This window comes from Lycium ferocissimum, chromosome 7 (genome assembly GCF_029784015.1).
Source record: "Lycium ferocissimum isolate CSIRO_LF1 chromosome 7, AGI_CSIRO_Lferr_CH_V1, whole genome shotgun sequence".
Lineage (NCBI taxonomy): Eukaryota > Viridiplantae > Streptophyta > Magnoliopsida > Solanales > Solanaceae > Lycium > Lycium ferocissimum.
In genome coordinates, this window is record NC_081348.1 from 47,000,780 (window position 1) to 47,016,889 (window position 16,110).

A 16,110-nucleotide genomic window follows, 5' to 3' on the forward strand; every position below is an offset into this window, starting at 1 on the left:
GTCAATTTGGCCCTTGAACCCTTTGGAAAAAGAATAAAAAATAAAACTACTTGTGTCCTAAGAAATTGAGGGACCCTTTTTAGGCGGGAACTTTACTATACGCATGCATTTTCCCGTAAACAAATAAAAAAACCAACCCGCCATTTCTAAACTATACACTTTTTTCCTAAACCCATCTAGGGTTTTCAAATTTTGTCAATTTTCCTCACCAAATTCAAAATTCAATTTTCACAAACAAACCAACAACAATTGAGGATAATTAATTAATTAATTATCCCACTTATTTGGATTCACTGTAATGGCCAACAAAATCACAGATGAGCTTGTTTCAATGATACGTTCAATTGTTGGCGATGAATATACAGATATGGACATAATTAGATCACTTCACATGTCAAAAAACAACCCTGAAGCTGCAATAAACATCATTTTTGATACCCCAAGTTTCAAGAAAGTCGAAATTCGCAACAATAATTCCAATTCCGAAGTTGGAAATAATGTAATTTCAAATGCAAGTATTAATACTGACAAGATCCAAAAATCTCATCATGGATGATCGATTTTTCTTAAATTAAAGATATGTGTAATATATCAAAATATTGTTGTTGAGTCTTGTCTTAAATATGTCATGTGAGATATTGAAATTACAGAATTGCCAAATATAAAAAAGAGTTTTTTTTGTTTTTTTGTTGAGATAGACTAAAAGAGAAAGTAAAACACGTAGTATAGGTTGTTGTACATAAAAAAAAAACGTGACATTTGAAAAAATTAATAGTATTTGAAGAAAAATTGAAAAAAGATATCTAAGAGTCTGAAGTTGTGTTTGAACTCGCGATTAATTGAAAAAACTACAAATGCTGCAAGTGAAAGATCTCAATTGAAAATGTGAAACCCGACTTGGGAGAATAGTCCCACATACGCAAAACCCAGCAAGGGTAACTCAGTTGGTTGACCTCGGGGCTTCCATAATAGAGGTTTTCAGGTTCGAAATTCCTGCCTACAGGGATTTACCTCTGATGCCGAGCTCATCGCATAGGGTTTGCCTAGTGCGGGTTATCTCTTCGCGTGATTTACGTATGCATTACGTAGAACGCAGTCTTACCCCGTGCTAATTTCAGTTTCCTTATCATACAAAAATAGTCCCGTCGACAAAACATGAGAGAGATCGTGAGTATTTAAGGAAGCACGTCTTAACGCGTTTCAACGCTGTGCGGGCTTAGGCCCAGAGCCAACAATATCACTAGCGGATTGGCTCTTACAGAAAAACCAGTCAAAATACTTTTTTAAAAGTTTATTCCAAACGGGCCCTTAAATTGAAATGAAAGTACTACTTTAAGAAATTGAGGGACTCTTTCTAGGCGGGAACTCGTAATATACCCGCATGCATTCAACCAACCCGCCATTTCTAAACTATACTTTTTTTTTTTTCTCACTAAACCCATCTAGGGTTTTCAAATTTTCACTATTTCCCTTTACCAAATTCAAAATTCAATACTCACCAACAACAATTGTCAATTGGGCATAATTATCCCATTTATTTGGATTCACTGTAATGGGCAACAAAATCACAGATGAACTTGTTTCAATGATACGTTCAATTGTTGGCGATGAATATACAGAGATGGACATAATTAGATCACTTCACATGTCAAAAAACAACCCAGAAGCTGCAATAAATATCATTTTTGATACCCCAAGTTTCAAGAAAGTCGAAATTCGCAACAATAATTCCAATTCCGAAGCTGGAAGTAATGTAAATTCAAACAGAGACGTATGCAAAGCTTCAGGTACGGGTGAAACCAGTAATTTTTGCTCATATCCTGCATATGTATTAAAAATTTGGAAAATAACACTCTTATGTCTATTTGGAGAAAATATTTACCCGAAATGACCCATATTTCTAATATTACCCGAAATGGCCCTTTTATACATTATCATACACTTTTATAGCAGGTTTATACATTGTCTACTGTAAGTGTATAATGTTGTATATTGTGTGTGTAAATACTGTTGCAAAAAAAGTTGGCTATGCGGATGTAAATTAAAAATATGGCTACGTGGATGTAATATTTTATATTGGATTGTATATTATTGATATTATCCCATAAAAATTTCATGAAAAATTACTCCCTCCGTTTCAATTTATGTGAACATATTTGACTGGGCACTGAGTTTAAGAAAGAAGGGAAGACTTTTGAAACTTGTGGTTTAAAACAAGTCATAGATATTTGTGTGGCTATAAATCATTTCAAAAAGTGAATTTGTTTCCGAATTTAGAAAGGTGTCATTCTTTTTAACATTGACTAAAAAGAAAATAGGTTCAAGTAACTTGAAATGGAGGGAGTATTAAATATTTGATTTGTGAACCCAATTATCACTGTAAATTAATTTGAGATTACTGTAGGAACTCATAAACTTCAAAGCTTGGATCCGCCTCTGAGTTCAAATGTAAGTAATAATATCGGTGAGATCCAAGAATCTAAGATTACTACAGTTTCTTCAAATGAGGGATTGGATACTAAGAGTAAAATTCAGAGTGAATGGTGGTATGTGGGGTGTGGTGAGGTTGCTGGTATGTCGACGTGTAAAGGGAGGATTTTGAATCCTGGTGATGAAGTTGATTTTACGTTCCCCGTGGAGAAGAAATTGAGTTCACCTTCACCTGGGAAGTTTGGAGGTGGACGAGGGCGTCAAGCTGCTGCGTGTTCTGAAATTGTAAGGTTCTCTACTAAGGCTTGTGGAGAGGTACTGTTTTTCTTCTTTATGTTCTTTTTTGCATTTTATAAAATTCCCCTAGCCAAAAAAAAAATATAATAAATAAATGAAAGAACGAAGTTGCCAAGGTTTTATGCCAGTCAGGTTGCATTTAAACCAATGTGGATCTAGGATAGTGGTTGTGTCCTGAAGAGGATGGTCTAGTGGTTGAGATGTAGAAGGTTTTTGTAGCTAGGCAAAACCCACTAACTTAGGCTCAAAACTGTTATATATGTATGGAAAGAAATATAGATAGAGTTAAATATATACTTCAGAACCACCAAGGAATGTGGTTGGATGGACGGGATCCCTCTACTCTTAACTAGAGTTCTCGGGTTTGAGCACTAAGAATGGAGAATTTGACTTAGTCAGGCTAGTAGGTAGCATGAATGGATAATTCGAATTAGTCAGGCTAGTAGGTAGCATGAATGGATAATTTGAATTAGTCAGGCCAGTCGGTAACGGATACCAGATGGTTATACCAAAAAAAGATACTCCCTCTATCCCAATTTATGCGAAGGCGTTTGACTAGGCACGGAGTTTAAGAATGAAAGGAAGACTTTTGAACTTGTGGTCCAAAATAAGCTAGAGATATTTGTGTGGCTAGAAATCATCTCATTAAGGGTAAAATGGGAAGTTTAAAGTTAAATTTGTTACTAAATATAGAAAGGTGTCATCTCTTTTGGACTGACTAAAAAGGAAAAAGTGTCACATAGAATGCGACAGAGGGAGTATATACGTCAGAACCCGGTCTTCCAAATCCTGGATCCACCACTCATTGGGGCATGTGAATGTCAAGTTGGAGATCCATGTTCAAATTCAAGCTACAACACTTGTTGTGAAAACATCTATTCCAGCCTTAGTGGGCAGGATTACCTTGGCAACTTGTGCTCTTGGGCTGGATAAGTTGCCTGGTGGATTAGTTATCCAAGCAAGTGGGCCTGGAGAACACCCATATCTTAAAAAAAAAAAAAAAAAGGTTAAATGCAATGAATGCACCTTTTTAACATAAATATTGTTTGAGCTCGGGGCAGTGAGTACACCTAGTTCTGCTTTAGAGAGTGTGTCTGAATATGGAGTGAATTGATTGGAAGAAAGAATTTATTGACAATTAGTTTTTTCTGAGTGTTATAGTGGGGAATACTAGAACTTTCTTGATGGAATTCTGTTTGATAAGCCTGATTTTTGTGGTTGTTGTTGTGGAGTGACAGATTGGGCGTATTCCAAACGAATGGGCTCGATGTATTCTGCCTCTGGTGAGGGATAAGAAGATTAGAATTGAAGGGTGTTGCAAATCGGCCCCTAATATATTGGGGATTATGGACTCTGTTCTTTTGTCAGTCAGGTACTCTGGTAGTAGTTTTAATTATGTTGTAGTTTAACATTTTAGGTGAAGAATCCAGTTTCATGAGAATAATACAGATGATGGTGATTTTGATCAACTTTACCTTATATGCAGAGTGTATATTAACAGTTCCATGTTTCGTAAAAGCCATCAGACATCACTAAAGGCTAGAAGCAATCTCGCAGATGATACAGTTCTTCACCCCCTTCCAACTTTGTTCCATTTGCTCGGGCTTTCTCCTTTTAAGAAGGTGATAATTTTTTCCTTTGGTTCTGTATGCTTTAGGAAATAGTTGATGCTTTCTGATCATAGCTATTATGGATTATAACCCTCTTATGACAACTTGTTTATCAGTTGGAATCTGCATTTCCTGCCTAATTACAAGAACCATCTTGTCGATGCTTGAGTTAGATTAATTCATAATTTCTTTCTTGATCATTATTAGGCGGAATTTACTCCAGCTGATTTATACACGAGGAAGCGACCTTTGAACGAAAACGTAAGACAAGAAGAGAGTCCCCGCTCATTTTTCCCGTCTCTCACTCCTGCTTTACCCTATAAAAGCAGAGTAGCAAGATATTATTCAAGTGCTGCATTTCTCTTAGATCAGCTACGACCTACAACTGATTAACCTGTTGAGTTTTAATGCTTTATTTATCTCCACAGGACAGCTCTGGTGGTCCTGCCGCATTATTGCGTGCAAACTTATCCAAAAGCTCCTCATCTGCAGATGGAGATAAAGTTGAGAATGATGAGTCAATTTCTGATACAGATCTTGACTATATTGTTGGTTTAGCTGATAGCTCGGAGCTACAGGTATTGCTAACTCAATACCGTTCTTTTGCCTATGGAGTTCTCTGTGCTTATTAAATACTTTTACGATCATATTTTAGGAAATGGAACCGCCAAGTTTGCTCCAGTGCGAACTGCGACCCTATCAGAAGCAGGCGCTTCATTGGATGACTCAACTGGAGAGGGGAAGAAACACGGATGAAGCAGCAACAACTCTGCATCCTTGTTGGAATGCTTACCGACTGAAAGACGAGTATGTGAATGTCGGTTTAGATGTTTTTTACCATTTACTGTCACATTCTGTACACTAAATATTGATTTCAGGAGGGAGCTTGTTGTTTACTTGAATGAATTTTCGGGTGATGCGACCACTGAATTTCCTAGTACCCTTGAAATGGCTAGAGGAGGAGTATGTTGCTGCTATGCTTCTTTTACTTTTGGTGATATTTTGTTTGTTTGTTGTATATTTGCACTTTCCACCTTATGACTTGAGAATATCTTGAAGATTTTGGCAGATTCCATGGGGCTAGGGAAGACTATAATGACTATAGCTCTACTCCTCAGTCATTCTGAAAGAAGTAGATCATCAAGAAGCCAATCTACAAGTCAGCTGTCTGGTGAAAATGGTGAAGCTAGTAATATCTTAGGTCAATCTCCAACTTTTGCGAAGAAAACAGCAAAATTCTCTAGTCTTGATAAGCTTCTGAAACATAAGCCCACACTCATTCCTGGTGGCAATCTGATTATATGTCCAATGACACTACTAGGTCAATGGAAGGTACTTAAAATCTGCTTCAGTTGACAACATTAGTATTACTATGTTTTGGTACATTTGGCATATTCAGCTCTACAGATAAACAATTGTCAAAAAAAAAGCAAATAAAATTGATTCACATATAGATATCTGAAGACGACTTCTTCATTTGTAGGCAGAGATTGAAGCACATTCACAACCTGGGGCTCTATCTGTTTATGTTTACTATGGGCAGACAAGATCAAAGGATGCAAAAGTGCTTGCTCGAAGTGATGTCGTGCTAACAACATATGGAGTGTTGGCCTCCGAATTTTCTACGGAGGTATCTTTTTGATTCTTCAAACTATTGTTTTAGTTTCTGCGTCTACCTTGTTTGCCTATCGTTATTACTTTGCGCTAATTTGGTCTAGGTCCTCTTATAATCATTTTTACTTTCTGTACTCACGTAGAATGCTGAGGAAAGTGGGGGCCTTCTCTCTATTAGATGGTTTAGAGTAGTGCTTGATGAGGCACATACTATCAAATCCTCTAAAAGCCAAATCTCAAATGCTGCCGCTGCTCTTAGTGCTGACCGTCGGTGGTGTCTTACTGGTACCCCTATTCAGGTATCAAGTGTTACAGCTGGAAAATTTGTTAATAATAGATTATTTTCATTATTTGGAGATTAAAGTCTTTTTTTCCTACAAAGTAAAACATACTGTTTTGCTATTTTCCTAGTTCTTCTCAGAGAGGTAGAAGCTGTTGGATTAGATTATTGTTTCGAATTCATGCAAATGCTACATTATTAAGGCTTCGGTCCATCTCTTTTATTGCTAGACTGGTCATGTGTTGTATTCTAATGACTTTGTAAGTTACAAGCATGCCTTGAACCTTGAGTATTTATCTTCTATGTTTCAAAGCTGAATCAGTTGTTCAAACTTAATTGTCCGAACTGATTGTAAATTCTATTTTTTCTCTGCGGAAGTTGACATACAAGTTCATGCCGCTCTTCTTTCCCTACTTTTCAAAAGAGAAAAAGATATAAATCTTTGGAAAAACTGATGTTTTCTTTATCAGCTGATTTGGATATTCACCTCTTTTACCCAATATGCAGTCATATTCTTTCAGATAGATCCTTCTTGGCTGGATGTGAGCCTGTTGTTGAATCTCTATGCTACTTACTAATGCTGCAGTTTTGGAATAGTAATCATAGCTTAAAAGAATTATCTATCAAGGACTCCACAAAGCTAGACACCTAGTCAAGTACTTCTAAGCAGTTTCGTTAGAAAGTTCCTCCAAATCCAAGGATGAGATCGTAAGAGCTAAATTAGGTAATCAGACCCTCCAGCACGCTTTACCATACGTGAGACTGAGATACCTTTTGCTCGGTTAGGAGTCCATCAGCTGATTATTACTAGTACACTTGAGGATACTACTAATCTGATTAGGTAATCTTAGCTAGATAATAGTTCGTCTTAATTTTTTTTCCTATCATTCCCCTTAATTTAATTCAGTCATTTTCTGGACATTTCTTCTTTAAATCTAGCATTTGTAGCCATCTTATAGTGGTTTACCATTGCTCCTATGCTTTTTCAAGAGAAGGTATATTGATATTCACCTCATTTTGTTATGTGACTTACAATTTTCCTCTGACAGAACAATTTGGAGGATATTTACAGCCTACTCAGATTTTTGAGAGTCGAACCATGGGGAAGCTGGGCATGGTAAGATGTAGATCCCTTGACCTTCAAACTTGTTTGTCGTCACGAAGCTTATCAGAAAATGTGGTGGGGTTCTCTTACTCTTTGAATGAATATATAATGATGTTTTTAATGTTATAGATGGGTGTTGATGACTGGATGCTATTTGTAAGATTCTCTATCTTTCTGTACACCTTGGCTGCAGGGTTTTTCCATCAGTCACTGGAATTTTAACTTATAAAAAAAATGTTATAGATGGGAGACTGTAGAAAGTGTAGCATATACCCTTTATTGGGACTTTGCAGTTTGCCCCCATCTGTCAAATTATCTACAGCAGTGTGATTTATTCATTCATATGGTCTTGTTATCAGATTGAGATTGGAAAATGACTATTAAATGACCCCATTTTGAAGTAGCTATCCATTGATGTGATCTTCAACTAAAACCCCACTAATGTTGCTGGCATCAGTCTTGATCCTTGCCATTTTGGCAGGAGGAGATTGGTTATGTTGCTGCTACAAGTGCTGTTCCTTTTTGTATTTGGTGAAGTATGAAGCTAAGCTGTGTCAGAAAGTTAACTTCATACTTGATTGAATTTTCTCATGTTATTATGATGTCATTCAACCTGTTGTCTGCCTGATCATATTTAGGTGGAACAAGCTTATTCAGAAACCTTTTGAGGAGGGAGATGAGAGGGGGCTAAAGTTGGTTCAATCAATATTAAGTCTGATCATGTTGAGAAGAACGAAGTCTACTACAGATAGAGAAGGCAGGTTGGAATTACCCCTGGGATTCATGAAGCTCATTTATTTGTCGTTTCTTTTGTTTGGCTTCGTTTGTTATGGTTACTTCTAGGTTAATTGAAATGTTATACTGCTTCTGGTATTATTGTGTTGCAGACCAATTTTAGTTCTACCACCAGCGGATATTCAAGTGATTTATTGTGAACTTACAGAAGCAGAGCGCGACTTCTATGATGCATTGTATAAAAGATCCAAGGTTTTACCATCATTGATCAATCTGTTCATGAAATATTTTATCCCTAGATACCCGTTGCACCTTTATTTCCTTTACAATAGTCCTATATCTCCAATATCAGGTGAAGTTTGATCAGTTTGTTGAGCAAGGACGGGTTCTCCACAACTATGCTTCTATATTGGAGTTGCTTTTGCGACTTCGTCAATGTTGTGACCATCCGTTTCTTGTAATGAGGTTTGGACTTCTATCTGTGTGCCTATCTATCTTTTGAGTTTGTTGTTGTGTGGTTTCTTCTTGTCTAAATGAACTTATACTCCAGAAAAATTGTTCTGTAACTTTCCAACAGGCATTTTGTTTATTCTGTGTTGAGTTGGAGAGACTTTGATTTGGTAATTGATTTTTTTTTTTAATAATTTACGTGATTCTCATTACTCCGTCTATCCCTAATAGATATACCTATTTCTCATATTGTCAACTTGACCAATTTTTGTAATTCAGTTAGACCGATTATTTCACATTATAAACTTGGATTCAAATAGTCTATCTTGCTATCGAACCTAAAAAAATTGAAATAAATTGAAAATTATCTTTTTGTTTGATAATGAATAGAGCTTAGAATCATTTTCTTTTTTTGTTATGAATATTACATGTAGATAAGACTATTGAGGGCGATATAGGACATGACCCCATATAGGAAAGAGTGGAGGTCGAGGATTAGGATAGGAGGCTAGTAGGTAGCCGAGCATTCTCCTTATTAGTAGTATTAGTTAGGAATCGCGTAGATTCTTTTCTTTGAGGTGTACTACTATCTGTTTCTTCTTTTGCTTTTTATCTTGCTACTTTGTTGGCATATTTTTCTTGATAGCATGCTTCAAATCCTTTTTTCTCTCGAGCCGAGGGTCTAAACCTCCTACCCTCCCCAGACCCCACTTGTGGGAATACACTGGGTATGTTGTTGTTGTATAGGACATAGAAAAAAGGGAGTGTTTGATTTATATGATTTCTTCTTAACTTCAATCTCTGTGCTAGCTCTTGGATTAGCACATGCTCCATCTGTTCCGTGTGGAAATTAAGAGAAAAATGTTGCATTCCTCGTTCTTTGCTTGAAGAGCATTTTTTGGGTTTGGGGAGAGGAAGTTATGACATATTAATGTTGTGATGCTCTGGAGGGAGGCTCTTCCAGACGTCTATCTGTTTCTTCTTTTGTTGCTTTCTCTGTTTGTTCTAGTTTTGTGGGTCATATTTCAAGTATAACTTCTGGTTAGAGTGAAAATGGAAGCACTGCTTTTTGCCTCTTTGTTGAAAGAAAAACAAGGTGAATCTTTCAAAAGCTTCACAAATATGGACCCAAGATACTTCTACGAAGTAAATAGTGTGTCCAGAAAGCTTATTGACTCCAGTTTTTTCTAGAAAGTGATCATTGTTGTCTTATAAGTGCTATTTCAGATTGTTTATTTTTTCTTTCAAGTAGTCTATTATCATCTTTATTTGTCTACTAGGCATCATGCCTGATTTATAGTACAAATCATAGGTGTTTATTGTTTTTGTAATTGATCTTGCAGCTTGCTTCTCTGTCTCTAGACTCCGGAGTATCTGATAGGTATACTAAATATTACTCCCTCCATCCCAAAAAGATTGTCTTAGTTTGACTTGGCACGAAATTTTAAAAAAATAAAGGAAGACTTTTGAAATGTGTGGTCCAAAACAAGCCTTAGATATTTGTGTGGCTGTAAATCATCTCATAAAGTTAAATTGTTTCTAAATATAGAAATGTGGCAATCTTTTTGGGACAAACTAATAAGGAAAGTAAGACAATCTTTTTGGGACGGAGGGAGTATCTTTTTATATAATATGTGCTGATGGGGTTTCTTTTGGCCAGTCGAGGTGATACCCAAGAATTCTCAGATCTAAATAAGCTTGCTAATCGGTTCCTTAAGGGTGGTAAGGAGACTGGAGAAGGCAAGGACGTCCCTTCACGTGCTTATATTCAGGAGGTTGTGGAAGAATTGCGGAAGGGAGAACAGGGAGAATGCCCTATTTGTCTTGAAGCTTTTGAAGATGCGGTCTTGACTCCATGTGCTCATAGGTTATGTCGAGAGTGTCTCTTGGCAAGCTGGCGAAGTTCTACTTCAGGCCTTTGTCCTGTTTGCAGGTATTTTCGTGCAGGTGTTTATTGGAGAACGTGATTCTATACTATCAGATCAGCTGCATATTTAACATCATATAAATTCCACTTCTGCAGAAACACTGTCAGTAAGCAAGAGCTTATAACAGCCCCGTCAGACAACCGCTTTCAGGTTGATGTTGAAAAGAATTGGATGGAGTCATCAAAAGTATCAGCCTTGTTGTGTGAATTAAAACGTCTTCGTTCTGTTGGCTCCAAAAGCATTGTTTTTAGTCAGTGGACTGCCTTCTTAGATCTACTGCAGATTCCTCTTTCTCGGTACTACCACATTTCTGCTCATGTTAGAATCTGAAGAACTTATAAGTTCTTTTTAAGCACTCTATTCTGCAACTTATTTGTCTTTTAGGGTAACCGTACAATAAGAAACTCCATGGACATCATGGTATTGTCTATTTATGGCAAACTTAATTGTAGTCTCGGTATGCAGGCTTATAAGGATACAGAAACTGAGAAAGAGAGATTTCCAGTTTTGCAAGTGACTGGACATTAATAGAAACTCCTTTTAAAATTAGAAGTTCAATTGATTTGTCAATTGCCCTTTGTAACATTCTTTTCCATATTTTGCTACTTTATTTTTGAGTTAATATCTTTTGTTGACATCCATACTTATGCAGTAGTAATATTCCATTTGTTCGCCTTGATGGGACGTTAAACCAGCAACAGCGTGAGAAAGTAATAAAGAAGTTCTCAGAAGAGGATGACATTTCGGTTTGTCATCGTTGCTGCCTCTCTGGTTATAATATTTATATTTAAGTTAGTTTTGTTGTGTGAATCAATTTGAATATTATACAGGTGTTGCTAATGTCATTGAAGGCTGGTGGTGTTGGGATAAACCTGACGGCTGCATCTAATGCTTTTGTCATGGTAATTGTCTGCCTTTGGCATTTTTTTAGATATACCTATCACAGACTTTTTTTTTGGTTTCACATCCGTTGTCCGGTATTTTTGTATTAAGTTTTCTGTGATTCTATTGTCGTCAAATATATGCGGTTTTCATCTTCGACTATTATCTCTAGGATCCTTGGTGGAATCCAGCTGTTGAGGAACAAGCGGTCATGCGTGTTCATCGTATTGGACAAACTAAGCAAGTAATGATCAAACGATTCATTGTGAAGGTATGCTAAACACTTTTCTCCTTAACTAGGACTTCTTAATCAGATTTCATGTTGAAAAAGTCACTGGGCCCTTGCATGCATATTTTTCTGATGACAGGGTTCGGTTGAGGAAAGAATGGAGGCAGTACAAGCTAGGAAGCAACGTATGATTTCTGGTGCTTTGACCGACCAAGAAGTTCGGACTGCAAGAATTGAGGAACTTAAGATGCTTTTTGCATAGAGAATATTTAACAACTAAATTATGTCAATGAGTTGGGGCCTCTGGCTCCTCAGATTCTAGATTCACGAACAACATATCAGATCATATAGGTCTCTGGAGTTAAAGAGCTGAAAGCTTCATGTCGCGTGCTGCTGCCACATCGGCTTATTCTGGAGGCCTCAAGAATCTTAAGTGTGGAAAAGCGATCATTCCATCGGTTGCAGCTGACTTAATATTTGGAGGAAGCTTCATATTTGTTGGTATTCTGAGTTTCTGATGAAGCAGTTTCCAGAACTGTGGATGTAACTAGCATCCGGAGATGTGTATTTCTACTTCACTGTTGTAAAAATAAATCCTGGCTTCACTGAGTATTATCATGATTTGGGACTTCTAAAACAGTTTTGGTAGCGTAGAGAAATTTGTAAGTAATGAATATATTGTCAATGTAGCTTGCAAGCTGCAGAGAGTCATATGTAACTTTATAACCTTTTTTCAATTAACAAACCTTGTATGTAAATTGTGACCATATTGAAGTTTTCCTTTCAAGTTAACAAAGCTCGTAAGTTATGAGGAGTAAAGTTCAACAATCCAGGGATAATTTGCAAAAGGACTTCTATTGCTCATCCGGCATAAGTTGTGCGCATAATTGTTTTTTGCCTATGACACTATTTTACTGTCTAGAAGTTCTTGAAATGACTCCATTTTTTGCCTCATCAGCAAAACTAATTTATGCACACACTACAATTGGAGCTTACACCAGATGGGCAACACAGGGCATCTTTTAAATATTTTGTTAAACGTAGTCAAAAGTTCAAGACTAACTCTTAGGCTCAATTTATGCAAATTTGGGCTGTCGCAAAGTTATGGTTTCTAGTAATCTAAACAAATTGGTTTGATGAAACTTTATGGGTTTGTACATGATGGAGTAAATATCAAAGTACGGGTTAAAGTGCGAGGGTTATTTCCACAAATGACCCTATTTCGGGGTGGTCTTTAATTTTGTCCCTCAAATTTGTGGTCTTTAATTTTCTTCTTCAGCACTTTTGGCGCGACATAAATTAAATTTCGGCCGCCATAGTTAAAGTTTACCTTCGGCATATGTATCATAACATCCCACAGGTTATGCCGGACAAGACAAAACTTTCAACATTCAACATAATCTAAAAAAAGGCATAAGTTTAGGTTTCGCGCGACATAGTTAGCGTTTAGCTTCAGCATATGTATCATCCATTTCACACAAGTTATCTTTGGAAAAGGCAAAACTTTTAACACTTAACATCATCTGAAAAATACTACAATACTCATGCCGCATAACTTAATTCCTACAGAGCTTGTCTTTGAACGGGACAAAATATCAGTTTTCGAAGATAAAAATGTTACATAACTTATGCCGAGTGAAACATATTTGGATATTTTCATTAAATAACCAGCAGAGACAAAAATTAAAGACCACAAATATGAGGGACAAAGATTAAAAACCAGTCCGTATGAAGGGGAATCCATGTAAACTGTTGAAAGTACGACCCTCAAAGTGCGGTGCACTCTTGAAAAAAAAAAAGAAGCACAAATTTGAAAAAATCAGTTATTAAATGTATTTTGCGTTTCAAGTTTAGGATATCACACGCCAATTATATTGTATTGTACATTCATTTGCTATATATATACACACACACACACATACATACATACTAGTTCCTCTGCACGTGTAGTTTCATTTCTCTCTCTCTCTCTCTTTTTTTTTTTTTACAAAATATATATACTAAAAGTATTTAATGCGGACATACTTAAAAATTATTTAATTTAGTTATAAATAATATGAAAAATCTCTCTCTCTCTCTCTAGCTATATATATTTCTCAAAATGACCACATTTATTGAGTAATATATAATCAAATTTTATTTGGGAAGGTTTTTAAAACTTAAAAGCGAAGATTTCATTTTAATTTTATATAGGACATGACACAAATTTGTCGAGAATCACTTTTTCTAGAAAATACGAGACATCTAAGTCATACAAGTAAAGAAATCTATTCACTTAAAAAAAAAAAATGGAGATTGGATTGATGATAAAATAGAATCCTAGGTTGCTAAATTCGTTCTCAAATGATTCATCGATGAAATTAGGCCTAGGTTTTTTGAAAGTTTCTTGTGATTCCCCTTCCTTCTTCGGCGAATGCAACTTACCATAGATTTCTTTCATTTCCTATAAAGGTGATCCATCTTGATGACGAATTTCAGTGTTTTAAAAGGCAATTTTGGGACTCGCCTCAGGACTCGCCCTGGGGCGAGGCATTGGCAAAACGTCTCGAGGCTTACGTTTGGGGCTTAGTTCCGTGAGGCTTAAGCCCTTAGCGCCCCGACTGTACGCCTTAAACACACTCAACGCCCTTAGCTCGGGGCTCGCCTTACAGTTCTTACACAAATTAAGAGTCAAGTTCTTTAGTTAACACCGTTGGCCCTAATAATTCTTTAATTAATGAATGGTGCTTAGTAGTTTTTCATCTATAGAAATAAGAAGATCAAAACTGACTCAATAAAAATCCTTAGTATTGCATATTTGCAATATGAGAACACAATGAGGTTGAACTTAATGTTTCTTTTAAAATACATAGCCAAATTTTACATCTTCAGTATTGGTCTTCATGTTTTTGTGCTATGTCTCACAGTTATCATTTTTTATTATTTCGATATTTGAAAGGTAATTTTGTTTTTGTTCATCAAGGAAATTGCATAGTATGATAGTAATATATTTTTAAGAATGTGATTCTTTTTTCTTTTAAAGTTACATGTTAGAGTTGATTTGCATCTCATAACAACTTTTATATCATTGCATTATTTCTACTTGTAAAATTATGTTAGAAGTTTTGTTTTCTATGAATTTCTTTAATCATGTTTTTAATTTTTAAAAATTATTAATGTATTTTTGTATATTTTTTTTGTTATTATACTATTTTACTACATTATAAACTAAAATTTTAAAGATCAATGGGGCTTATGACAGCTGCCTCGGGGCTTACGCCTCGTCCCGTGCTAAGTAAAACGTCTCGCCTCATCCCCGCCTTTTAAAACACTGACGAATTCCACGATAACAAGAAATAAAAATTAATCGTTCGATGTCTGCTATTATCTGCATTTCAAAATTAATGATACCAATTGTATTTTCTACTCCTAAAAATTATCTGTAACTTAAATTTAAAGTGTAGTCGGAAACCAATAATTATAAATCATATTTAAAATTGTGCTCAAAAGAAAGCATTTAATCCTCTTCACCACCTTCATAAAAGCAATTAAGTTTGTCTTTTCTTCTCTTTTCACAGTTAAATTAAATTCTTCATTCCTCATTTCTGTAAGTGTTGGTGTTGGTGTGTTTTATATTTTGTGTGCCATTACTTTTTGTATAACCATCATGGTACCTGACACTCACTAGCCCTATTAACTTTTGATATTGTGAATTACAACTAAATCAAATATTTTTCTAAGTATGTATGCATTAAATACTTTTGGCATATAAATTCTGTAAAAAAAGGAGATGCACCTACACGCGTGCAACACACTGCATATATATATATATATAGATAGATAGATAGATAGATATACTAGTCCCTCTGCACGTACATTGCACATGTAGTTCTACCTCATTTTTCTTACAGAATAAATATATTAAAAGTATTTAATGCATACATAATTAAGAAAAATTGAGTTAGTTATTGATAACAACGAGGTTAGGGAGATCCCAAATTTATAATTAAAATATAAGAAGTGCGGAAGCAAATATAGAAAAGAATCTAAAAACTAGAAAATAAAAGATATGGGAAATTCGAAGGAACAATCCACGAATTTCCAAGAACGTAAGTTCTAAAGTCTTGACAAGATCCAAGTAACAACGTATAGATTTATAGGAGGAAATCTAACGCCTTTACTTGAGATAACGAATCAAAAATAGTAGATTCGGATCCTGACCGCTTTGTAAGTAACTTAAGACAACAATTAGTATTTAGAACTAATCGCCTTCGAAAGAATACCAAAAAGAAATCAAAGATATCAAAGAAGAAATTATCTTACTACCTTGAACTAAGAACTAGTTAGGTTGAAAGATAAATCCTAAAGTAATGCCACAAAGGTTCAAAAGAACTCTCAATATAATATATTCTTCAAAATCTGATTTACAATGAATGACAATCACCCCTTTATATAGTTGTAAAGAAGGAGTTAGTCAAAATAGAAATAAATGGGAATTATCTTCCCTAGAAACATAGAAGACTTCCCACACTAAGACCAATGTAGTCAACATAGATTAAAACAACCTAGAA

At 35.6% G+C, this 16,110-nt stretch overlaps 1 protein-coding gene across 2 annotated transcripts; it reads left to right on the forward strand.

Moving 5' to 3' along the window:
* Window positions 1–1,341: 1,341 nt before the first annotated feature.
* On the forward strand, window positions 1,342–12,356 carry LOC132065416 (DNA repair protein RAD5A). 2 transcript variants are annotated; one of them, XM_059458810.1, is made up of 21 exons: window positions 1,348–1,787; window positions 2,405–2,745; window positions 3,966–4,099; window positions 4,214–4,349; window positions 4,545–4,598; window positions 4,766–4,915; window positions 4,993–5,144; window positions 5,216–5,300; window positions 5,397–5,669; window positions 5,821–5,967; window positions 6,095–6,250; window positions 7,281–7,348; window positions 7,975–8,097; window positions 8,224–8,323; window positions 8,424–8,536; window positions 10,182–10,454; window positions 10,545–10,745; window positions 11,102–11,195; window positions 11,280–11,351; window positions 11,504–11,602; window positions 11,700–12,356. In XM_059458810.1, exons 1-21 carry the CDS (start codon window positions 1,553–1,555, stop codon window positions 11,820–11,822), a joined length of 3,129 nt encoding a protein of 1,042 aa, XP_059314793.1. In that variant the 5' UTR covers window positions 1,348–1,552; the 3' UTR covers window positions 11,823–12,356. The 2 variants fall into 2 exon arrangements, 1 of the variants encoding a protein (XP_059314793.1); XR_009416722.1 differs by lacking the exons at window positions 11,504–11,602; window positions 11,700–12,356 and having other exon boundaries at window positions 1,342–1,787; window positions 10,545–10,767; window positions 11,280–11,309.
* The last annotated feature ends 3,754 nt before the right edge of the window (window positions 12,357–16,110 follow it).

Bases quoted from the DNA above. Each gene is read 5' to 3' on its own strand.
- LOC132065416 (XM_059458810.1), top strand. From the start codon at position 1,553: ATGGGCAACAAAATCACAGATGAACTTGTTTCAATGATACGTTCAATT. The intron at 4,599-4,765 runs GTAAGACAAGAA...TTATCTCCACAG, and splicing joins AGCGACCTTTGAACGAAAAC to GACAGCTCTGGTGGTCCTGC. The intron at 10,746-11,101 runs GTACTACCACAT...ATACTTATGCAG, and splicing joins CTGCAGATTCCTCTTTCTCG to TAGTAATATTCCATTTGTTC.